Below are 26,449 nucleotides of genomic sequence, written 5' to 3'. Positions count from 1 at the left end.
ACACACATCTATGGCAGACAAAGATGATCTTCTTGGGGCCATATATATATTTTTTTTACTTACTTTTGCTATTCGTGTTTGACAGAGCCACCCATTGTGAACCTGAACCTTTCTGGCATATTTTCAGTATTAAATATGCATTTAGCTGAAGGCACATTCATATTTAATCCATCTTTCCCTCCAGGAGCCTCAGTGGATGGAGACAGCAAGGATAGGCCATTGTTATATTCCTTACAAAACTTCCCGGAGCTGGAGACAGAGGACATGGAGAAAATGAGCAACATGGGGACTCTGAACTCATCGATGCTGCACAGGAGCGCCAATTCTCTGAAGAGCTTAAATTCAGAGCTGGAGCAAGAGGAGGACGTGGAGGAAGAGGAGGAGGAGGAGGAGGAAGAGGAGGAGGAGCTGTCCCTCCCGGAGGAAAAGCCCAGACCCATCCACATGCCCATGCTGCGGAGGACCCGGTCCCAGTCCAGGCCGCAGCAGGTGAAGTTCTCGGACGACGTGGTGGACAACGGGCGCTACCAGGAGCTGGAGGTGCGGCAGCCGCCGATGAGCGAGCGGACCCGCCGCAGGGTCTACCACTTCGAGGAGCTGGATCAGCAGGCCAGCCGCCCCCAGCACCACCACCACCACCACCACCACAGGCGGCGGCGGAGCCGGAAGTCCCGCTCCGACAACGCCCTGCACCTGGTCCCGAAGGAGCGGGCCCGCATGTGCTTCAGGGATGACTACGACAGGCAGGTCCCCACCAGGCGCCTCCAGGACCCGCAGGCCTTCCTGGCCAGCCAGGACCTGTACGGGCAGCGCTACCAGTCCCACGCCACCTCCGACTACGCCCTGCAGAACCCGGCCGTGGACAGGTTCCTGGGGCTCTACGGGGACGACGACTGGTGCTCCACCTGCTCCTCCTCATCTTCCGAGTCGGAGGAAGAGGGCTACTTCCTGGGGCAGCCCATCCCTCAGCCCAGGCCACAAAGATTCCGTTACTATGCCGACGACCTTCCAACTCCTGTGTCAGCCTTACCTTCCCCTCCCTACGGTCCGCGGACGAAATCCAAAAAGAAGGGACACAAGGGCAAAAACTGCATCATTTCATAGACTGGTGATTGACCCCTGTAATTGCATTATTTTTTTGCTGCATTTCAAGTTGCCTCCAGCTGAACAAAGACACCCGCTTTTAAAAATGCATTTCAACACTTGCTGACCTTAAGATTTTGCACGTGCTTACAGGAGTAGTTAGTGCTGTTCCTTCGCCACGTGAGACCGTGTTTACACCAGCTTCTCTGTTGATGTGGATTCATATTGCAGTGCAAGGCCATTACCACAGACAGACGGTAACGTTTTAAGTCTCATAGTTTGCCTTTGGGTTTATAATGTTGTCCACACAATATACTAGTAACACTATATCAGCTGTAGTGTGTGCATTAAATAACAACAGCATTATTATTTCTAGGAAACACTTTATTTATAAAGTAGCATTTAGAGACTAATGGAAACTATTTAACAGTGCAAATATTAATGTATATATTGTAAAGTTCAGATTTTAAAACTGATATTTTTATATCCCTGAGTTTCAAAAGAGTTTTTTTAAGATTCTGATGTAAGAATAGTATTGAGTGGCTCTGCCTGCTCCAGTTATAGTTAGGAAGACCTACACTTTTGTTAATCAGGGTTTTAAAAATAAAAATGTAACATGTTGCCAGGAAAGGCATTATGGTGTACATTGACCCTTGCTATCTACATTTATGTGCTTTTTTTGCTATTAAATCCAACATGGCCCCAGTATGTCAGGGGATCAAAGACCCCTCTGTATTAACCATGGCTTGGTTTGGTTGCAATATTTTATTTATGGGTCATATTATTGTAAACAGATCATTGTAGTCTGTATAAATGTAAAAACTGGAACATATGGCTAAAGATGATAATAAAACAAATATTGTGGTACTTGAGATTCTGTTTACTGACATTTAATGCCAAGTTTTGCTCAAGTTCACACACCACATTTGTTTTAATGGATGGGATTATTTGTGCTTTGGCACAGGGCTGAGACTGAGCTTGAGCTTTCAAAAAACTACAACTACAGTCACTCACAAATAGATCCTCTGTCATTCTTTAAGCTGTGGTCCGCGTTGTAGATGTTTTGCACAATACTATGACTCAAATTTCTTACACTGAGGGTTTTCGAATTTCCAGAATTACAAGTTACACTTACCTAAATGATTTATACAATGAAATTGGAGGAAACAAAAATTACAAGAAAAGGACCTGCACATAATTACTTTTTATTATTTACAAACGCACATTCAAAAGTCTTAAAAAGATGACCAGGAAACTGAAGGATAAAGTAATTGTTGCTGCTGTATGTTTACGCAGTTAGTCAACCTACATTTTCTCCAACATCTCCAAAATCTACATAAGGACACTGGGAGTCAGTCTGTCATAGAAAGAAATGGTTAAGGAAATGAATGATTGATAATAAGGTAGGTAAGAGGTATAATACCTGATATTCCAACAAATAACAGGTGAACACTTTCTTCTCCATATACTGTACGTACAAAAAAAAAACATTCAGGCAGCATGATTATAAGGGGTTAAGGACTGAACCAGGTTTCATGCCATTTTAAGAGTCAGCTAGATTAAGTACCTTCTTGCTGACCTGAAAAACTTGTCATCGAACACCCGAGTGTGTCAGACATGGCAGTGCACATGTGCAATTAACCTGAGATGGACAAGGTTAGCACTGGAATGTACACAAGTGAAGAAACGTGAGCTGTTTTCACAAGACACAGAAACGTGACCGGTGACCGGTGGATGGCATAGGGGGCTTGTCACCTCAACACGGACTGGAGGGCTTCGCTCTGATGCTCCTGGAGCTCAGCTGGAGGTGTCCGGTTGCAGCAGCACCTCATCCATCTCGGAGATGAAGTGCCGGAGGTCCTCCAGGCAGCGCTCTCGGATCTCGCTCAGGTTCTCCTTCAGCGGGTTCTGCAGCTGCCTCTCCAGGCTGGGCTCTTTGGCCACCAGCATCTTCACCACCATCCCGAAGGTCTCGCAGTCCTGCCTGTATACCTGCCCCACACAGAGGAACTCATCAGCCCACCTCAACAAGCTTTCACCCCCCAAACCTGTACACAGCGTCCTCTTCAACATATGGTCTGTTACACGGCATATTCTGGCTTGCTCTTCAAATGGTACGAGATTTTAAACACACTGTGATCTAAATGCCACACCATATAATCAGGCAGCAACATCCTTCACTTTGAAGTAGTTGATTTACTGTATGGGTTGGATGCCCTGTATTGTGCCCAGATGGAAAAAACAAGAAAACACTGGTAAATAAATGAAACTGTAGAAAGCCAGGCAAAACTAGCTAATCAACTGACAAAACACTGCTTCATTTCCTTCCCATCTTTACATTCAAAGGACTGTTTACTAAAACTGACCGAGTAGCTTGCTTTGCATCCTGTCTGTTCAGCTATTCAGGATTCTATTTTCTCAATTTGCAAAGCCACTAATTGACTAAATAATTATAGCCTCTATCTGTAATGTGCAGACAGCATGCGGCTGGAGGAGGGCACGGTATAAATCCCACTCATATCGCAGTGTCTTCAAAAACAAAGCAAAGACGTGTCACTATTTTTTGATACCCAGTCTACTTTAGCCCATGTGAGGAAGTAGGGCACTAAAGTGTAGCCTGGCAGGAGATTTCAGAATCAATGGGACCTTCACAGTACTTTGTTTTTGTATGGGTTTGTTGTTTCAATGGCACTTCAAACATACAGACTGTATTTACTTTATTTCTAACATTTTCCCCCATTCTGTCATTTTATGGACTGTGAGCTAAAGCACATTTCTAGTGCTACAAGCTGCAGGGCTTTGGTGGAGATCCAACCTACACACTGCCGTGAGACCTGAGAATGCAATCGGGGAGTTCTCAAAATGCTTGCTGTCATTAACTCTGTGCCCCCGCTCCTCCTCTGGAGCGGAACGCAGGCCCCGTCCAGCTAGATGATGTCAGTCATTTTCACAGGGAACGTCTCCATTTTCTAAAAGAAAATATTCAAACCAGGCCTTCGGAAACATACCAGACTGTAAGTTGAGGTGGAGACAGACAGGACCCGTGTTCTTTCGCTTGATGTGATCAAGTTGGAGAAGAGTGAGAAAGTGTGACAGCAGCCAGTTACCCGGCGTGTGCTGCGGGATCTCAAGTCCAAGGTACGGTCAAATAAAGTAGCTACACGGCAGGGGAAAGTGTCTCACTGGGTCCCCACATACACCCAGGCTTCCCATGACTGGGAGAGACTTGTCTTCCCTCCAGTCCTTCTGGATTTAATAAAGGACATTTCTGATCGGGGTCTGCAAAAAGGATCATGGCATTCAGCAGGTGTGTGGAGACAAAGGAGAGAGTAGGTGTTAAAACCTGTTAGCGAACTGCTAAGTTATTTCGCACCAGACCTTTACAACCTTTACGATACGACTGCAGTTTTACTGCCACACAGAAAGGCAGTTAAACACTTTATTAAAGCCAATAAGTATCCCAGGTGTGAGGCCCGTACCTCTTTATCACCTGTAGGTAAGAGCCAGGCTTGGGCATTCCATTTGATCAATCCTGCTGGGAAGGCCAGGCAGCTTTCACACTGCACTATGAAGTGGCCCCACATTGGCTCAGCCTTCACACTGCACTATGAAGTGCCCTCACATTGGCTAGCTTTCACGCCGCACTGTTAAGGGCCCGCACATTGGCTCAGCTTTCACACTACGCTATGAAGAGCCATTATGGTATAGCTGGGGATGCAGCTGGGTGTAAAGCACTTCCGCCTACTTATTATGGCTCAGATACCTTCAACACCAAGGGTTGACTTTTACTAGGTTTAAAAAAAAGCAGCATGTCATTATAAGGGATTCCATTACGATAGATTGCTACGGTAGACCAATCGATGGACCTGAAATCACCTGGGCTATGTGATTCTAGTATGGACTCACAATGCGACAGTTGCAGCAATCATAAATGGATTTTTGATAGCAAAATTAATTTTGGAAGCCATATTAATAATTCCTCAATGTTAGGTCTGCCTCAAAATTTACACAAAGGTGCCTGTCACATGGCTGGTACATGAGGCCAATACAGTCTAAACAGCTAATACAGGTACGAGAACACTTCTGACCTGAACAGTGCCTTGGCTTTCTACAAGAGATGATGCCACTTACCCTGGATTGTAATAGGTGGAGAAAAGAAAGTATGAGCAGTAAAGAAGCATAATGATTATTATTATTATGACTTATGTAATCAATTTGATGCCTTGTGCTCCTTAAGGACATTATGCTGCAGTATTGCTCTTCCTTATTAGGTTTTTGGGGATCCCAGTCCTGGGTTGCCAATTACAGGTGCCTTTTTAAATACTTATGTTTCAGATACCATTCCACTCAGAGTAATGAGAACCATTCTGAAATGATCTGAAATGGAACCGAGGAAATACTACACTAAGAAGATATATGCATCTCCTGAATGTGTCTTTTAAGATGCAGAATGAATATTTTATATCTATGTATGGGCTTATTAAAATAACACCCTCTGTCTGTACTCAAATTGAAATGCCAGGCTACAGAATTACAACTTTTTAAGTTCTCAGATAGAACATTGTGGGTTCTGGAAAATTATCTGTAATATAAATCCTTGCAGCAATGAGATGACCAAAAGCTGAGTTCAAACAAGTGCAGTGGAGAAGTAGAATGGCTGAAGATTTAAAACAAGTTAAATTCAGGGTATAACATTAATCTCTTATTAAGGATCTTTACGAGATTATAATGCTAAAAAAAATTCAAACAGGGAGGGACCCCTGCATTTTCCTCACCTCTCCCTCAACTGTGGAATTGACAGCAGTCAGGAAGGGCCATATCTGTTCATCTATGTTCCTGAAAACTGTTACAGCATGGGTTATGTATCTGAAGAGATTTAACTTATCTGATCACGTAATTATTACAACATGACAGATACACAGACAAGGTTTAATTTAATAAATTCCTATTTCCTTAAGAAGCAATATATTCCACCATTTCTCAGAGAGCAAAGGGGAAAGGACTAATTCACATTAAAGTGCAGTACTGAACACTAAGGGAGGGGTTATACGGGAAACAGGGAAATAAAAATCAGAAAACCTGCCACACTGAAACCCTTGGCTGAAAAGGAAATAATTCCTTCACCAATGAAACAAAGCAGTTTAAGATCTGTCCCAGTTCTCCAACATAGCAATTTTCTCAAATGCTTGTGGTTCTCCTAGTTGTGTAAATATGTCATATTAAGACCCTGCGGCTGTTTTCAGCCTGTAGTTATATTTTTCTTACATGAGAATTAGAAATAAGAAAAGCATGATGAAACATGACCTAATTCAGATCTCGACTGCAAGCCACACCAGAAAACCGCTACAGTGAATTTTTCTGGCTCTCTTAATAACATGTTAATAAATGGGGCGTGTGATCACGTGGGTCCACAACATATCAGCAGTTGGGAGACTAGTTTATAAGGCATAGAGGCCGGCCATTGTGAGCAGCATCACAGAGGGGTTAACTCGGCTGGTTCTTGTCCAGCACTCAGCAGGGGGTCCAGAGGCAATGCTTCCTTCAGTGGACACCAGTGAGCAGGAGCCCGGTGCCATGGAGATGGGAGGCTGTGATGGTGGTTAACCTGCAGCTGCTGATTAACTAGCACACACGACCGGTCAGCGCAGGTTGAGGTTATGTGGTCTGGTGAGAGCTAACCATGACAAATATGGACTAAGGAACCGAATGAGTGAAAGACAAATCCATCCATAAACACCATTTTCACTGAACACTGAAGACACCACTTTAAAAGCAGTACCAACAGAAAATAAAAGTGATTTCCTCAGACTGAATTAGAGTGCCATTTCCCTTAGCTGGCACACAGTGATTAGGAAAGGGATAGGGAAACAAAGCCTTTGCACAGTATAACTCCCTGCAGAAAACAGTGCAGAGATCCACGCTTGTGAAATGAAACAGACTCTATTCTTCTTTCCAGAGAAGACATAATGAGGAAAGGGCCTCCTCCTCCACTGAACCTGGTGATTAAACCGAAATTAGGAGCAGAGCTGAGCCTCCAGCCGGCAGACGTCTGAAGGTCTCCAACCATCCCTCTGCCACCCTGAAACACCCCAGCCAAACTAGTTTGTGCTTGTTGAAACGCGGTACTTCAGCAAAAAAAAAAAAAAAAAAAAGAAGAAAAAAGCCTGTTCGTTCCCAGAGCCGTAAATCATCGGCTGCAGCCTGCTCGTCCTCTCCCTACCTGCAGTTTACAAGTGGCATGTGCTGCAACTCGCATCACGATGTAGGTAAAGCATGTCTGCAGCCCAGAAAAAAAGGCATCTCATTGTTTAAGATACTTTGCTTTCGTTGCCAGGCCACTGCCTTAAAGGCACCAGAGAGACTGCGTTGGGAAAGATGCATGCAGCAACACCTGCAATGTCTTTTACCAATGAAAGCCAGATGGAAGTTGGGTTCTGAGTGAAATTCTATATAATGGCAAAAAAAAAAAACATGAAGACGGACTGTAAACAAAACTAATTCCACTGCAGAGATTAGCAACGCTTTCCCTTAATCCTTAATTTAAAGCCTTTATGCCTTTGCCTTAAGTGTTCTCATCAAACGCAGATTAATGGGAGGTCTGGAAACATTCTCCTGGGACTGACCGCAGCCTGCTAACAGATGAGGTGATTCACAGGCTGGCAACACATGCACTGAGCAATCTTTATGCTATGCTACACTACTAATAATGGTCATTAGTGTAACCCATAGGAAACTTCATTAAAACACACAGGAGGGTATAATGGAAAACTAACAGATACAGGAAATCAGCTCCTGGGGCTAAAATTAAAAATGCAATTTTGAGAATCACTGTGGATGAATGTGACAATTTCATGGTGAGAATATCCTTAACAGAGCATCCTTTAGCAGAACTGCTCAAAGCGTTCTGAAATACTTTTCTGCATGTTGTAAATAATGACACTTTCACAATCATTTTGGTGGTCATATTGGTTGTAGCCTACGTGATTGTTAAATGATTTATCAAACTATTCAACCAATTAGGCCATCTTTTATTTAATTTTTCATAGAGTGGTATCTACAGCTGGGCGAGGGGGGTGCTACTTCAGTGAAAAACTCACAAACCTCTCTAAAATGTAAGTTTCTGTGTGTATTTAATGCCACAAAAACACCTAAATAAGTGGGATTAAAAAATTATAGTTAAAACAAAAAAAGCATTAACACTAAATTGGACTAACACTGTTGCATCAGCTGTGATACAAGGTCTTGACATCTCACAATGACTGGAGTGTTACTTTCTGGTTGTTCACATTCTGACTGAAGGAAATCATGAAAATAATATTACACTTAGTTGCAACTTTGTGAAGAAAAAAAGTAGGTGATGAAAAACTGTAAACTGTTTGAAGTTTTTGTCCTTAATGCAGAGAAAAACTGGAGTAAGATGTGGGAAAAGTCCTTCAGTCCTTTCTGTTTCACTGTGTAACAGGAGATAATGCATGGGCCAACTGGTTTGAAAGAAATCAACTGCTAGCACCGGAGGCGCTAACTGGAGGCGCTAGTAGATGGGCTGTATGTGTGGCCTGATTCTTTCCACCTTGTACAGTACAAATTTGGGGGGGGGGGGGCAGTTATTCCCCCTCCTCAGTCTTCCACATGATAAAGACGGATAAGGCGTTTGTCCTTTCCGGAAATTGTCTGCTAAGCTAAAACATAAACAGTTTCTATTTTGAAGGTCAGGGCTCAATTGAAAGAATGTATTAGAATTCCTTTAAACAAATATTTTTCTTCCGTTTCATAATTAGGTTATTTTGTTGTATTGTGCATGGGGCTAGGTAGGACTGCAGAATAAAAAGGCTGTCTGTAATTAGTTGCAGGTTTTAAGCAGAAAACCTGGAACAGAGGCTTGAGGCTGCCACACATCGTGGCATTTCTGTTTCTTCACAACTGATTATGTTTGCCATACTTCAAAATAAACCTTCCACAAGTCTTTCATACAAAAAGCATTTTTTTCCCCCAATTGATTTCATTTTCACTACACTGCATTTTCTACACACTGTGGCAGTTGACTTCAAACAGAGATTAGAACACATAAAATGTTGTTTCCCCTGAGATTGCTAGGTACACAAAAACTCATGACTGCAATGTGCTTTGAAAAGAAAAAAAAAAAAAAAAGAAAGTGAAGGGAGGTTTCGTGAAAGAGGAAACGCCTCGCCCAGATTGGCTTTATTCACAGCGCTGCTAAGAATGTTCAGGAGGCATTTCCTAGAGCGTACTGTACTTTCATGACTCTGTCCTTGTTACCTAACATAACAGGAAGGGCGCGTTTGACCTTTGCATGCTCTTTGTTTTGGTCGGTGTTGATTTGCGTAGGTCCGTTCCCACTGAGGGAGCGGGAGCCTCATCTCTGGGCCTGATGCTGCAGAGACACGGAAGGGCTGGTAGGTGTGTCTCTGACAGACGGCACAGATCAGCAGATCTGGGCTGATATAATGAAGGGGCTCATTCCAGTAGTGTGGACATGGAGGACTGAATGGGAGCCCACTTGTCCAGTACAAGAAAAATAAATATATAAATATAGACGACCCAGTCTTTCCACAGTCTTTTCCCCAAATGAACCCTGACAAAGGAAAGGGCCCTAAGGAATGAGCAAAGAGGAAATAACTATTTAAGGGCTGGTATACATTAGGGTAAATCAAAAGGTCCTGTAAGTAACTAATCACTCAAGCTGTGAAATTATCATTATAATTTAAGGCAACAACAGGCTGAGTGAATGTTTCCCTTAGACTGATTGAAATGATAAACTTATTAACAACCATTCCAAGACATTCTGTCCATTCCACTTAAATCTAGAAAGCTCTCAGAAATTTGTAGACAAAACTGTCCAAGTTTGTTGTACATTGGCAGAACACTGTATAATTTGAAGGTACAAAGCAAAAACTACCACATATATTCCAATTTATAGTCATCATGATGGTTACGATTCATATGAGAAAACGTGTCTCCTTTCGACAGGCTTCACAATCCCCAAATTAGAACACAGTTCAGCCATGACACAGGAAACGAGAGGCCTGACAATCAGCGTAATTCCCTCAAAGTAAAACAGGAGATTGGTGTGGATACAAAGTTAATGTATGATATAATGAGTCCTCCGTCTGAGGTAATTGACTCAATTTAAAATTAGAAACATGAAAATCCTATTGGCAAAATATAAAGTGAAAAACACACCAGCAATCAGACCTTTCATTAGCACTGACAAATATAATTTTAACAAACTAAAACACACACATTAAAGCTGAGTTTCAATCTTTCAGCATAATTACACAGTTTATACAAACCGTTATGCTGTGCCTCAGTATGCACTGTCAAACCTATTATCCAAGCATATAAGTGGGGAAAAAAATCTGGTCAGAATAACAACTATTCATGTAGCTCATATTTCCAGATGAGCCAAAATGACACCCTCAATGTGACAAGCCAGTCTTTGAACAATAGTACAAATGAGGTGGCTGTTTTGCCAGTTGTTAAAAACTTCAATGGCTTGAGGGTTTAGGATTTTATTAAGATGTTATACAAGTTACATATGTGGTTTCCTTTTTACAAATGTCAAGTTACAATGTGGCTTTGTAAATTTGTACAGACTTTCCCAGATGATGCCTTAAAGAAACTTTCTTGACATGCACTATGTAGCTATACGGTATCAAGAGAATGTGAGCATGAAGAGAGTGAGAGAGTGAGAGAGTGAGAGAGAGAGAGAGAGAGAGAGAGAGAGAGAGAGAGTGTGTGTGTGTGTGTGTGTGTGTGTGTGTGTGTGTGTGTGTGTCGGGGGGGTGGGGGCTGGGCTAGCACCATCCTGAACAAATTACTTAGCCCAACTTAATGATGTCCCTAATTATTTAGGCATTTTCTCTTCCAGAAGCAGTAAGGTGCAGAGAAATGGGATGACCTTTACTTCATTTACTTCAGCCAATTATGTATTCTTAGTCTTGGCCTTCAATCAATTTTGACATTTCAAAGTCACAGCTCAAGAAAGCACCACGGCAGCAGATCGAAATCATTTTCCATTTCCAACCGTTTGATTTTTGGCAGGCCGCACAGAGGAAGTCCAATTTTCTTGTGTGTCTGCGGGTATGCCAGCGTGAGAGCTAGACTTTGACCACTGTTCAATCCGACCGCGGTGCCCTTTGACCTTACAGAGTAACGCATTTAACCACGCTTTATTTCCATTTCTCACACAACATTGTGAGTCAGTGGAATAAAATGAGAAAGGCAGTATAAGAAATGAAAAACAGAAACCTCCTTCACTTATTTGCAAGAGCTAAAGACAAAGTACACTGTGGTTAGAATAAAAAGAGGCCTTCTACAAGCTTTCTCCACTGTGATCATTTCTATGCTGTAACATGAACTGTGTGCATCTAAAGCTGTTCTAAAATATTCAACTGATTACAGTCTTTCCCTCACTATCTCCCCCTTGCCTTATGAGGCATAAACTCCACAGTCAGCATGTTCTTTTAGCCTGTCTTCAGTTATTATCCAAAGATACACTGAAGAATAACAGCATCTGGATGATGTAAGACTCTGAAAAACTCTTCTTAAGTTGGACTTTTCAGAACAGCTTAAATTGTTTTATACATTAATTGAACATAATGAAAGACTTAAAGACAAAGCAGGAAATAAAGCCAAAGCATATAACCTATGTCTAGGAAAATCACTAACACATTACATGACATGTACTTTGCTTTCAAACGAATCTACATAAAAAATGAACTTGGGTAACAAATAAAACCATGAGACTGCAAAACAAACACATTCAACTTATAATAGAAAACTATCTTTCATGTATCACATGATCAATGCTGAGTAGATCTACCATGCCTATGCACATGCAACATCACCTCAACAAATACATATTCTTCAAATGATCATAACCCTAGTTTGAGAGTTTTAGAGTTTTTCTCATAATTGAAGAGCAATTTGGAATGATCTACTGATATACACATCACTGTAATCACCAAAAGTCAAGCATAGGTGCTCTTGAGTAAGAAAAGAAACACTTCTTTTCTGCAAAATGGTCAGAGTACAGCTGCATTTTTAGTGTGCTTTCTCAAAATACAAGTTTTACCTGGTGTGAAATCTTAGATTAGAAACTGGGAGAAAACTCAGATTGTGAAAGAAAAATAAGAAAAACGGGTCACTAAGTGAGCCATCAGGCCTCTTCTCCCATGCCTGCTTGTGTCCTCATTGGTAGGAACCTCCACCTCCACTCTCAATTTTCCAGTAAAAACACCGATTTCAGAGTTGCCAATCCCTGGACTGCTGCACAATTCATTCCTATGCAATGACCTGCAGTCCAACATTCTTCTTTCTCCTACACTGAGGAAACTCTGAAAACGCTGTCAAGAAGCATGCACAGTGTCATGAAGTGGCACTTTTCACATGTAGGGATAAGGGGGTTGCTTTCAAGCTGCTTAATTCTGATAACACCACATGTGTCTAGATATCAGCAATCTGACAGTGATGTTAAAACAGGAAATGATCACCTGCTCAGCCCAAGCAGATACACTCCACTGTGTAAGGAAAGAAAGGCAATACTGTGTGCTGTTTGCACAGTATGTGTTACTGTGTTACTTGATGAACATTGTGTTACTGTGTTCATCAAGGCGTTTAGCCCAAGCAGATGATATGACAGGATGGGACAGGATGGGACAGAACAAGATGGGACAGGCGCACAGGGTGGAGAAGGGGCCATGCGGTTTTACCTCCCAGTAGTTGTGCCCCTGTGGGTGGGGTACAGTCTACTGCTTTGCCTGGACTAGGCTAACGGCAGGACTATTCTGAGGTGTGGCCTATGTGACCATAATGAGACTGCCTTTGTTGGCAGCAAACAGCGAGCAGGAAGTCTCTAATAGTGTAGTCACTGTACCCTCCCTGGATTGAGGAGCTTATGAATAGTCACATAAGCCCTTTGCTCCTTTTTCCCATAAAGTTCAGCTTCACATTTGACAAAGTAAAACCACATACGCTAAAAAAAGAAGGTCTATGGTCAGGCATTGCTGTGTGAGGCTTGTGGAAACATGCACTACAGGCATTCACGGGGGTACATCTTCTGAAAAAATATCTACCAACGATCAACTTCACACGAGCACCAAACCAACACCATTAGTGCTGGGATGGGCGTCTCACAGCACACCAGCTATTAAATTCAACTGTATGAACTGTACCAATTTCTGCTGTTCACTGGCCACCTCTCCCAATGAAGTTAGCAAATCTATCGGAGTACACAAATCCGAATTATTGCCCCCCTTTCCACCTGAACTACAATATTTACAATAACACATATTTAACCATGTTTAAGACAAGGCATGAGAGACAGGAGAGCGCTGGACAGTACTTGTAGAGCTGAGTAAAATGCCATTCACATATACGATGTGAACTGAAAACAGCACGCCCGGGTTGGAGCCACCGTTAGGTTCTCCATCTTTCCTTTGTTATGCTGCTGGGTCTGTGCCTGTGGTGATGAAAGCTGGCTCTGCAGCGTGGGAGCAGATGAGCTTTAATGAGCTGTACCCAGCCTCCTCCAGCACAGGGGCTGACGTCACGCCCTGGCGCCCTCGCTCACAGCGCTGCAGCGGAGGAGACAGACCGATGATCTCAGCCCTCACAGCACTGCTCACCAGGGAGGGAGGGAGGGAGGGAAACTTTTCGTCTAATGTCCAAATTATTCAATTATTCCAAAAACAAAGCAGAGGTAAGGAGAGAGAGAGAGAGAGAGAGAGAGGGAGAGAGGGAGAGAGGGAGAGAGGGAGAGAAAGAGAGGGAGCCGAGTCAGACTATCCAGCCTTCACTCTGGCTCCAATGTCAACATATACATAGTGCTGTGCCTACCTGAGCCCTCTATCTTAACACAGTGACTGGACTCGACCTGGAGTAGTAACCAGCTGCTATTCTCTAAGAAACTGACACCATAACAAATAAACCCCTGCATATACTGAGGACGATAAACTAAAAACAGTGTATCACTGTGGAACGACACAGAGAGAACCTCTACAGATGTACAAAGCCTTCAAGCAGAGCCCCCTTGAACCAGCTCATTCACAGCAAACAGAGCCTGCGAGACTGACTGATGGATGTTTCTCACTCCGTGGCTCTGCGTTTAAATTTGTGCCATGGCAAATCTGTCGGAATCTGTGTGTGAAAGCATTGCATTTTGTCTTCTGTCACTCACCAAAACAGAAACACAAAGCGTTTAACAGACATTTTGGAAGGAGGTACAGGCGGTCAGTGGAACTGCTGTGCAGGAGATGGCTAGACTAGATTGAGGAGAAAAAGAAACAGATGCCTGACATTTACTCTGCAGTTGAACAGTATACAACACCGTCTACCTCACAGGCAGTCAGTGAAATAATATCGTTTTCTGATTAGCAGCGGTATTCTCACTTAACTATGAGTTTCTGGGTACTAAAATTGATCTCTAAATGAAACCAACTCCATATTTCAAGTCCGTGAAGAAATTCTCCAGCTCCCACAAGAGATGAAGTGACCTTTCCATTTCAGCTGTAGAAAAATCAGATACTGTACGACAAACCCAAGAAAAATAAAAAGGACTTGGTTGAATGCCAGCTGGCCGGTTGCATGGCAACAGCAGTGTGAGTAATAGGCAGCTATCCTGAGATGACAAAGGGGAAACGCAGAGCGAGCTGCCATCCTGGGGCTGCCGCCCTCTCTTTGTCCCCCTCCGTCCAGCACACTGCTCAGCCAGCCACGAATAAACTGAAGGCTCCGCTTTGACACTTTGGGCACAGATGTGTCACAGTTCAAAAAAAAGCAGACGAGTTTTACTTGGTCACTTCCATTGGACGCCTGTGGCTACTCAGCGCTGAGTCAGTGTGGGTCTGGGAGAGAGTCGCTTATGCAAATGGGCTTCTCCCTGTGCGACACTAATGATTTCCTCCCACTCCAATGTTAGACAGCGCCACTTCCATTTCACTCATCCAAACACACTCTCAGCACAGGAGGGAGAGTCAGTGTGAGCAGGGCACTCTACGTCTCCTTTGAACAGCCGTCTACAAACATACAGATTGGACCTTCAGCACCGTTTCTTAGTCATACTTACCCTGTTTCTGCTGTTCCCTTCTAATTCTGTGACACACATATGAGCACGAAAACACTTACTGGATTACATATCTGTTGCATATGTACGCCTTAGGTGAGAAAAAGCGAGCCGTGATTTTATCATCATCACACTCCTTCACATTTTATGCCAATCTCTAAATTAATTATTATTCTGAAATGAAACTGAAAGTCTGTCAGAGATACAGTCTCTTGCAACTTTAATTGCTTCTGTGGCATATTCAAAAAACAGGATGTATGGTGGAAAAAAAATGCTTTTTTCTAAGTTTTTTTTCCCTACCAAAGGTCACACATAAGTAAATCACATTCAAACTATAGTGTTTGAAGGCCAAAGCGTCTTTGTCTTCCCTCATTTTCAGATAGAAAAGGTCTGTCACACTAGCTTGTACCTTGTCTGGCCAGCTATTGAAACTTGGTCATGCAGCACTTCTAATATTGTGACTCTGTGTATGGTGTTCACTTGTGTTGTACTCTGCCTCACTTGTAAGTCGCTTTGGATAAAGCATCTGCCAAATGAATAAATGTAAATGTAACATAATGGACCCCAGAATAGGATTTCAAACACCCAGCAGCGCCAAATAAATAGAGGTTACAGATACGTCATCTTATGGATCAGAAACAGGCTCCCCTGCCAATTAGCATGAGGATACCCACTGGTTGCGTGGAGAAAGAATATCAGATAAACAGGCTGAATTGCACACCTGTTCAATCTCCCGAGCTTTGGCTGCGATGGCTTGCGACCGTCGCTCTTTCATCTTGGCCGCTTCATCCTTGACTGGCAGCATCTCCTCCTGTTCCCCTTCTAACACGTGCGCTTCCTCCTGGCAGGGCAGAGAAACAGGGTCACCACTGCGCTGGCCTCAACCAACGGAGGCCCCGAAGCCAAGACACAGAGACCAATCGGGCTAGTGACAGATTTACATGCAAATTATCAGCAATGCTTGTTTGCATGCTCCTCTACAGCTAGGATGGGTTAGAGATTAATCTTCAAACTACTTAACACAGGCTTATGGGACAGTATAATCACTTTTTATTTTCCTGTATGGGGGATGAATCAGTTTCTTCTATCACTTACTTCTGAGAAAAAAGGGTTTCTAATACATCGTCATGAAATGCCAGTCATTCCCTTTTAGAATGGTTTCTTTTGTGCTCCCAAGTGGCAATAACGCCTCGACTCAGAAAGCCAAGAACGCAGAATTAATAAAAAGGGAGCAACGCTATCGTCACTGTGCCATCTCGCCTTTCTTCGCTAGTCAAATCTGACGGCAGTTGTTAATGTTATGACATGTATTAGATGTCTTTCTACTGCTTCAAATAATCTTTTACAGGGTGACAAAATGATCTTTTGCAGCTCGGCACACTGTTAAAAATGCAATATCCCAATGTGGCTTCAATTCAGGCTGTACTGAACTCCTAGGCACGATCCAAACACATACTAAAATGTGAAATGACAGAAATGAGGACTCTAAACCTGCTATTTTTTTGTGATCCTGCTGGCTGCGAGATGGAACTGCTACAGAATGCTTCACACAAATGACAACTGCAGAGCAAATTATCGCTCTTATTATAAGAAACAATGTACTGCTTCATTCCATCTAACACATCTTAAGAGAACAGCCAGTCTTGATCTTGATCTCTTGCAAAGTATAGCTTTCAACATGTACAAATGACATCAGACCAAGTGAACATGATCATTACAACCAGAAATCAACTTGCACCATCACATTTTTCCCTTGTTCTTTAAGGCATTAAATCAGATCTGATCACTGCTCATTAGGACTCCCGCTCTTACAGAAAAAAAGAGCAGAGTCCAGCATTGCTAAGAGGTTTCGCACTGAAATTTGATGCATAACCCTGTCAATTATTTCCTCTTACATTGCCCCAGAGGGAATTTGGACATCACTGAACAGACCCATTACCATGACTCACAGCGCAACAGTCTGATTCGATGTGTGGGGGGGCGGGGACGGATGGACAAATGCCTCTCGGCTTTGAAGCTCCATGTTCAGACAACAGTCACAGATGAAAGCATGAATTTGCTAACATCAACACTGACACCAAAAGCAGACTGTATGGTTTTGACAAGGATGAAACAATCCATAAACCTCAGTGGTGGTGTCAACCCCTCCCCTCTCTTCTTCATACTGCAAATCTGCAATGCCAAGTGTGTTGACACACTGGCCAAATGTACTGAGCCTACGGGGCGGCTAGTACATTTTGTACTGGTGGCAGCGGCTCGCATCTTCAGCAGGGCTATGGTGACATGCTCACCAAAGAGGCTCAGCTAATACGACATGATCAAATGTTAAACCGAGCGGGAGCCATTTAGTGATTTCACAAAAATACAAAAACAAAAAAAAAAAAAAACAAACCAGCATTTCTGACTGAATCCAGGAATTGAAATAAATAAATAAATAATAAAAATGCACTGTGGCTATTGAGTAGAAGTTCACACACTAGCGAACGACACCTGTAGGTGTAATGTGTGAACGCGCATTTTGTTGTCGGGGAATACAGCTGTAGGTCACCAGGGGTTGTCCTACAAAATGAACCCGCTGACACTCTTGTTTTAACATGGGTTCATCTCGTTAGCCTATGTTCTATTATGCAAAATATTTCTCAATATGCAAGTGCCTGGTGGGAAAAGAGTCATACTGAAGTAATAATACTATTATGCTGGGAAAACAAATTCAAAACACTCATAAAATGTCAACAAATTAAAACTAAGTGCTTCCACACAAAACCAGCAAAAATAGCAGGCAGTGATTTTATTTTCTGGACAGCAGAGATGACATTAAAACAATGACTTCAAAGGGAGTCTGTTGTACTCCTAAGAAAACAACTACTTTCATAAACGTGTTTGAGATTTTATTGGAATATAAAGACAGAGATAAACACATTGCTGAAAATGCCAATTGGGTAGTCCAGATGGGGACGATGTGTCCTAACACGGCATCGTTAGCTAACACTGCAGCATGCGAGGGGGGGGGGGGGGCGGCTAGGAGTCGAAGGAATTGCTTTGGTTAGCGGTCGGCAGGCAGGGGTGGGCATGCTTGCTGTTAGTGTTATCCGTGGGGGGGGGGGGGGGGGGGGGAGCAAACTCTTACAAACTGCGTGCGAGCCTCGGGGCCATCACTGGATCTGTTGATCGATTCATCCGCTTTCTCCTGCAGCGCCTCCGTGGGGTGCAGATCGACAGACCTGCTGCCCTTATCTATGGTCATCTACAGACAGACACACAGGCTTAAGACGACAGTCTCTGAGTGCAGCACCACTGAGCTGCACAAGCAGAGACAATGATGTCCAACAGAAGAGCTGATGCCCGTGGAATGGAAACAAGTTTAATGCAGGACTGGCAATTCCTTTATGGGAGAACACAGTTCATGCACATCTTGCAGGCACAATATGCATGAAAAAGTTTGACCTCGCATTTAAAGTAATATAATCTATATAAAACATTGAGATGCCTAATAAGAGCATTTCAATAGACTGATACAAGTATATGTTCATGTTAAAAAAAAAACAGCAACAGACTCTCACAGTAGCAAATTATATACATGTAAAATGGTAAAACAATGTAAATGTAAACTGAAGTCTGATTAGTGATGCTGAAAGAATATGCAAATTCATTTTGACTCCACACAACGCCATTATCAACAAAGTACTAAAGAAGCAGGCTGTTTTTGCCATTGTTGTTCACTGGGCTGAGTCAGTGCCGTCAGGCTTATCATTTAGGTGAAAGGAAACAAAGAGATATTGTGGGGAAGGAGGAAAGAAATGGAAATGCAGGGAGCTTCAAAGGTAAGATCAAATGATGAGCTGGTGGGTCACAGAGCAGTGGCCAATGCATTTCTCTCGTGACTTTTCAACAGTGTGCATGGCCAGAATGCAGGTTTAAGTTTGCTACGTGTATGCAACACTGATGCTGTCTATAAGGATACACAAACTGGAATGCTTCAGTGGGGACACATTATCTCCATGAAAGCTATATATGAGCGCAGAACACCAATGTACATTTTAGGTGCTTCACACTGGCACACAAGACATGCAAGGTATTGCTTATCAGCTAAGCACCAATTGATTTTGGCACCTTCAGGCACATATCCTAGATATCGGTATTATCTAGTGGTATTATCTATCATTAACTTATTCTGTTGGCCTCAGGAGGCAAGGGATCTATAGTATATTTTATCCAAAGATACTACAAAGAGCAGAAACTGTACAATAATATGGAAAAATATATGGGCTGAATACCAATGAAATAAGTAACACAATGGAAGTCCAATGTGTACCAGGTAACTGTCTGTCTCAATAACTCCAGACTAGCCCAGATTAGGGCAGACTAGGGCAGGAACAGCTGTACACAATCATGCAAAATGAAATCCACCTTTGAAATAGATGTGGAGCTCTGCGGAGACCCGTCTCTCGAAGTGTTCACGGAGTGGCTGGACGGCCTCTCTTTGTCTGTGGAAAGAGAAGAGATGTCCCTTCAGCAAATTGGCTCATCCAGCTCATATGTTCTAAATCACGGCACATATGAAACACAAAATAACATGACAATCAACAAAAATATGATTATTATAACAATGTATCACAATCTGGGCCTGTTAGAATTTAAACAGCTAAGGGTTTCGGATACGCCAGCTGGACATGAGGGATATCGAGTTTTGAACCTCAGCCACAAAGCAATCATTCAGTGCAGCCGAATGGGGACAATGGAGAAGGCAGTCTGTAATGAGAATGTCAAAAGCGAAAGACGAATCGCTGCTTATCTCATGTTCTTCGTGGAGAGTAATCACACACTAGTGGTTCTCCAGTTGAGCTGTAATGACACTGAGATGTTGTGCTCTACAGGCTTCAATGTCTATAAAAAGGGAATTTCACCATGACAGAGATGTTTGTTATTATTTTAGGGATCTCCCATTAGGATGAAGCGGAGCCAATATAAAATCACAAACAGACATGGGTATCATGCTTTCTGAAGAAAGCTAACCCCCTGAAGCCAACAATGAGCGTTTCAGAAATTGAGACACCAAATGCTTTTTGTTTTCCCCCCCCCCTTTCTGTATGTAGGAACGGTGAGGCAGCAAACTGAATTATCTTACATCAAAGCAACTGGATCTGATATGTTATCAATAAATATTTTTAATATCTGATCCAGGTGCTTTGATGCAAAATATTACAAGAAATTATAAATAAATCAAAATCTAGGGGACTGTAAATATGATGCAGGAAGAAGCTAATTATTTCACAGAATTGCCAACACTTCTGAAATCAAATGGTTTGTTAATTTTGCACTTGCCATGGAAGACAGGTCTACTTTTGATACGGCAAAGGAATACTGAACGCCTATATATGTCAAAGGGAGGTCCAAATATGTGCAAAATGTGATTGTGAGTAGACAGGGAACAATAAAACAACAAACAAAACTGAACAAATTTAACAGAAACAAAAAATACTTGTGTACTTCATGCTGTACTTTTAAGTCCATGATGACCATGCACAAATACAAAAAAGTAATGATAAAAAAAAACATCTGGAAAGCATAGCTCTAACACATGCTTTTCACTGCAGATCTAACTATAACTGCGTACAGTGCAGTCGTGCCATGAGGGGAATGCATGACCTCAAAGGCCTTTATGTCACTGAGGGCTGTTACAGCCTATGGCATGGGAAGTGCTCTCCCAGACAGCTGCATAGATTCACAACTTTGCACAGCATATTTCATCAAGCATACCAACATCGTCAGCATCGTCTTACAGATGATGTCCTTGTTTCATGTCAGCAATTTACTTAATATTTAGGCTACAACCTCTCACTGACGTTCTACATGTACTTACAGTACAGCCTTGATATGTTACAAAAGAATTTTAGTGGTAACTTACCTAACCTTCCACTGCAGCCTTAGTGACCCCCTACTTCAAAGGACTTGTCTATCATAAATGAAAATGCACTCTCTGAACTTAAATCTAGGAGCAGTAAGAGGGAAGAAATTACTACTTAGAAATACATTCATTCTGAAATCAGAGATGATATAAACTTTCAAAGAAGACATTACTCACGACATCCCTTTAACTCTGATGGGCAACTTGAATAAAATCATCTCCTAGGGAAGAACACATCTTTTTACATCAGAATGATGTGCCCATCCCCATACAGAGATAATGCCCGGGGACAAGCAGGGAGAGCTGTGACTCAGTACAGCATCACAGCACCATTTCATAGCTGTGCTCCCCAATGCACTACCGCATCCACTCATAGCCCTGCTCCACAATGCAGTGTTTTTTTTTTTGTCTCATAGCCCTGCTCCATACTGCCTTATTTTACTGTGCCAGAGCCCTGTACCACACATGACTATATTTTTGACTGTCGCACAGCCCTGCTCCACACCACACCGTTTTGCTGCCTCACAGGGCTGCTCCACAGTACACTGCTGTGAGAGACTACTGCAGTTTTAAACACTGTCAGAATCAGTATGTTCACAACGCACCTTACCAACACAAGCTATAGGCTGTGATTATATCGTTCCTTAAGTGAATATATATCAGTACAATAGTAAAGCAATTCATACACATCATGAAAAACACCATAAATTTCAAATAATTATAAAACACTCTATTTCTCAGATGCTCAAGAATTGCAAATGCAAGATCAACACAGTGAGTACATCAAAGCAAACTAAAAAAACCTTTCTTTGCTAAAACATCTATGCAGATGCTAATCTATGCAAACTCAACTAATGTATACTGAAAGGGCAACCTCATGAGGAATTTCCATACAAATTATCTCAACCAGAAACTTAGACGGGTTGGTGTGAATGCTCGGCAAATCACAGATGTCTTTACAGGGTAGGCGACTGGTTCAGAAATCCACTGTTACAATAACTCGTAAAATGTATTTTTATGAATCTTCATACAAGCGTGACACACTTCACACATACAGAATGGGCAAACACAATCATATTTGAGTAAATGAATGACAGTCCTTTCCCCCTGCAATTCTTCAGACGTCAACGTGATTAAACTCCACTTTATCCTACATAAAGCTATAATAAACCTTATTGCGTAATCACTTGCTTTCAGTAGCCAAGGTGGCAACATGTGAAACAGTGGATGATCCACCTCTCAAATAGCAAGGAATCAGTCACTGGAAGGTCTGCACAAGTGTTTCATTAAGATGAGAAGAGTGATCAATCTGCCCCATTGTTGAAGCTCAGCCCACGCCAGCTGGGGCTCTGCAAACCTCTTTGACACTGTAGACAGGCAGGGAGTGCATGCCAAGAGCTGGCATTCTCCAACTGTACTCAGCTCTCGACCTGCTGAGGCCTGGAGGAGAGGCACGGCAGCCTGGAAAATCAAAGGCCCTAATGGGGGCTGCAAGGAGAGACCCTGCTCTGGCGTGGAACAAGACAGGCCTCACTCTGGCCTGGAAGAGGAAGGGCCTCACTCTGGCCTGGAAGAGGAAGGGCCTCACTCTGGCCTGGAAGAGGAAGGGCCTCACTCTGGCTTGCAAGAGGACAGACCTCGCTCTGGCTTGCAAGAGGACAGACCTCGCTCTGGCTTGCAAGAGGACAGACCTCGCTCTGGCTTGCAAGAGGACAGGCCTCGCTCTGGCCTGCAAGAGGACAGGCCTCGCTCTGGCCTGCAAGAGGACAGGCCTCGCTCTGGCCTGCAAGAGGACAGGCCTCGCTGTGGCCCGCAAGAGGACAGGCCTCGCTGTGGCCCGCAAGAGGACAGGCCTCGCTGTGGCCCGCAAGAGGACAGGCCTCGCTGTGGCCCGCAAGAGGACAGGCCTCGCTGTGGCCTGCAAGAGGTCAGGCCTTCCTCTGGCCTGGAAGAGGACTGTAAGAGGAGAGACCAAGACCCCACTGTGACTTTTAAGGACAGAAGCCCAAATGACAAGACAGAGTGCCTGACGAGACGATTTTTATACTGAAGTATGAAAAACACCATATAGACACGTCCTTCCTTACAAATAAGTAGGGCGCATGTCTTATGGCACAAAACTACACTTTTGTGTACTTTGAAGTGGTAATTATAAAGCCAGACAGGGGAAAAAATGCTGCTGGCTTCAAGTTTTATTACAACTTCAAAAGAAGTGGAACATTCAACCCAAATGTAGGGCAGTGTGTGCATTCAAACGTTTCTCCTGGTCTGACCTTTTTAGCACCAAATAAAAGGGGGTTCAGCAAGCTTTCCACAAAGACTCTGAATGAGTACACACTGTGGTATCAGCACATAGGCAGCCGGGGTGAAACACTACACTGCCTGTTACATGGGCTTGTGACTTGCAGACCCCCAAGTTCAACACTTTCCTCATCAAGCTGGAAAAAAAAGGGAAAAAAAAAACGGCCATTTGATTTAACGACATCTGCAAGCTGCTATTTTCACAAAAAATAAAGGTCAGGACTTTTAAGAAAATTACCATGACAAAGTAAGACTAGCTTAATTTTGTTTAACTACCATTTTAAATTCTTCCATCCAAATCAACACCCTCACTTAACATCGATCATGTGTACAGAAACAGATGGTTTCCTCAAAATGTTATCCTCTGCATTACTCTCATTTTCAGTACAAATCAAGACTGCTTTCTGGGAACTTCATCAATTAGGAGGTTTATATGTTTGTACCAATGCTGCACTGCTGTCATCAGCAGTGCCCCGAGACAGGAATATTGTAACTCAAAACCTTACCCAAGTAATACTAACAGACTAACAGAACGCAAAAATACAATATCTTCCACGCTCTGTACTAGATAACATGCTTTGGAGGAAAAAAAAAATAAAGGGCTTCAAGGCATTTACTTTTGAGATGTGAAATGGAAGCCCTTTTTCCTCACAGGGTAATTTGTTTCTTGAAATCAAATACCTGATGCATTTCCTTTAAGCCACAACACAGCAGCAATTTGTGTGCTGTGTTTATTTTTCTCTAGTAGGAAAATACCACGTGAGTAAAGGCTTTTCAACTAAAAAAAACAGGGCCTTGGCAGGCTGAGCCCTATAGCCCAGACAACACGAGATGGAGTCTGGCCTAAGTCATTAGCTGACTGCGACTGGCAGGCTACAGCACTGGGACATTATTGGCCTCATCCTCAAGGCCCTCCTTCTCGCTGGAGAAGGAGGGCCTTGACCCATCACAGTTCTCTGGGTCAGGGGAGTTTTAGTGCTTCCCAGTATAGGAGGGCCAATTAGGCCATTTGACAGCTGTAGCTCACCCGCTATGGTCAAAAACACCAAATGTAGTGAAAGGAAATGTTCATAATGAAGTACATCAAATATAGTGCACAAGTATGGAAATCTTCTATAAATACAGAAATAAGCATAGAAATGACAGTACAATCCAAAAGGAATCTACTTTAGATACCATTTATCACTATAATGCTTTAAACATCTCCAGCATCTTATGCACGCTTTTTAAACACACTCTTGGTTATACAACTGGCACCAGCTGGCCCTGTGAGCAATCCAATATGGACACGAGACATCTTAGCGGAAGAGTACCAGCCAGTTAAATTAGAAACCTTGCACTGAAGTACTTTGGTGTCCAGCCTTTAAACAGTGGAGGGGAGACAGTGCTTTGTCTGTTCCCAGGTCAGCATCACCTGCACCATGTGCTCGACAAGGCAGGCTCTAAACCACTCTTTGCTGCAGGTACGGCTGTCTGGCACTTGTCACTTCAGTACAAGGCAACCTGAACGGTTTATGTCTGCCACCAGATACAGGGCTATACTACCCCTGGCCAATTAGTAAGGCTAATACAGGCCCCACTGTGCCATCACACAGCTGATGGAAACACCTTCTGACAGGAAATAAACGATTTTGCATTCTCCATGCAATATTCTGTTCAAACAGATGTTTTACTTGAAACAGAACTGAGGAAAAAGCATTTTAAATTCAAATAAAAAACACAGGATGTAAGTCAAACACTTAATTTATCAGATGAATTCAGGAGTGCAAGCTGACGAAAAACATGCTTTCAGCTGAAGGTGGCCCATGATTAAGCATCAGCATACGCAATTGTGTTACCAAAAAGTATTTCTATAGATGTTGGATTTTGGTTGGCTGTGCTTGCATATGACTCCAGGAGTCTTCAGACACATCATGCTTTTTTTCCCTCTAAATGATGTCTGCAAGTCCCACTGACAATGTGCTCATGTATCCAGACAAATAATGTGTAGAGTCCTACAAGTTTCTCTGTACACGCTACTTACCGGGCTCCCGGTTCTGGCAATAAGACTCTTCATACCCTGGAGGTGACCGAGAAAAAGAGGGTCAAAATGACTACTGTTGATAGGGTACAGGTTCTTACCAAAGAAATGAAACTATTGCAATGATAGGTACCTAAAGTTTGAGGGACATGTTGCATGACATGATTTCCCAACTAAACCATGGAGGAGTATACAGATATTCCAACATTGAAAGAGTCAAATTCAAGAATTTACTTTGTGGGAAGTATTGTGTATTGATATTTCTGGTATTGCTCTCCAACAAAATCATCTATACAGTTTTACCACACAATTTATGGGACAAACGAATAGAAAACCTAGACATAATTTACTGCCGGTCAGAAAACAGACATGTGGTGGGAACAGTCATATTAAAAGGATTGCTCATAAATACAAGCCTGCTTAGTGGTGGAGCGTAGGCATGCCCAAGATAACAGATTCGCCCTCTGGTACAACTATGCATAACTTTGTTGATGGCAGCATTCACATCTCACATTCTTTTAGAATTAATAGAACAATTTCATCCTTTTGAACTGCAGCTCCTTCAAGTTTTGAGCAGCTGTGGTGCTATATTTGAAGTTACTTCTCATATACTTTGGATAAACAAAAATTATTCAAAACACATGGCTGCATGTGCCAGTCTGCCTCTTTGGTAATTAGCATTGGAAAAAAAAACAATATTTTTGAGCTACACACGAAGTTTGTCATTTGTTTCAATACTCCACATGTATTTTGTGCACTTCAAGCAATTTGTGCACTTCAAACCATACAAGCCACACAGAATGTCATGCAACAGAAACTATGCTGCATTGGTCAGAATCCCTTTGTCTTTAAGGCAATTTCACAAGCTGTGAGTGACATGCTCATATTTGGATTTGTCAGTAAAAAGACTGGTGAGTTCAAATAGTTCATGCCAAAGCGTGTGAGTAAAACCAGCTCTCCACTTCACCACAGGCACTGGCACTGACCCAGGGCAACATTTCCTGTGTGTTGTGGGAGACAACCCCCCCAGAGAGGACACGCTGCTCTGGTGAAGAAA

At 42.8% G+C, this 26,449-nt stretch overlaps 2 protein-coding genes across 5 annotated transcripts in view; one reads left to right on the top strand and one right to left on the bottom strand.

Moving 5' to 3' along the window:
* The window catches only part of LOC118770415 (prickle-like protein 1), a 53,868-nt gene extending 52,359 nt beyond the window's left edge, over positions 1–1,509 (top strand). For both annotated transcript variants that reach the window (XM_036518065.1, XM_036518066.1), the window contains exon 8: positions 185–1,509. In XM_036518065.1, coding sequence (XP_036373958.1) covers positions 185–1,104 — 920 coding nt within the window. In that variant the 3' untranslated portion in view covers positions 1,105–1,509. The remainder of the gene's footprint in view (positions 1–184) is intronic.
* A 742-nt stretch (positions 1,510–2,251) lies between these two features.
* The window catches only part of pphln1 (periphilin 1), a 38,993-nt gene continuing 14,795 nt past the window's right edge, over positions 2,252–26,449 (bottom strand). For 2 of the 3 annotated variants that reach the window (XM_036517839.1, XM_036517841.1), the window contains 5 exons: positions 25,396–25,431; positions 19,574–19,650; positions 18,294–18,410; positions 15,888–16,007; positions 2,252–3,075 (listed from right to left, as the gene is read on the bottom strand). In XM_036517839.1, coding sequence (XP_036373732.1) covers positions 2,881–3,075; positions 15,888–16,007; positions 18,294–18,410; positions 19,574–19,650; positions 25,396–25,431 — 545 coding nt within the window. In that variant the 3' untranslated portion in view covers positions 2,252–2,880. The remainder of the gene's footprint in view (positions 3,076–15,887; positions 16,008–18,293; positions 18,411–19,573; positions 19,651–25,395; positions 25,432–26,449) is intronic. The other variant, XM_036517840.1, reaches the window with a different exon arrangement.

Source organism: Megalops cyprinoides, chromosome 23 (genome assembly GCF_013368585.1).
Source record: "Megalops cyprinoides isolate fMegCyp1 chromosome 23, fMegCyp1.pri, whole genome shotgun sequence".
In the NCBI taxonomy this organism is placed as follows: Eukaryota; Metazoa; Chordata; class Actinopteri; order Elopiformes; family Megalopidae; genus Megalops; species Megalops cyprinoides.
Note: the sequence above shows the minus strand (reverse complement) of the source record. Positions and strands in the feature narration are given on the sequence as shown.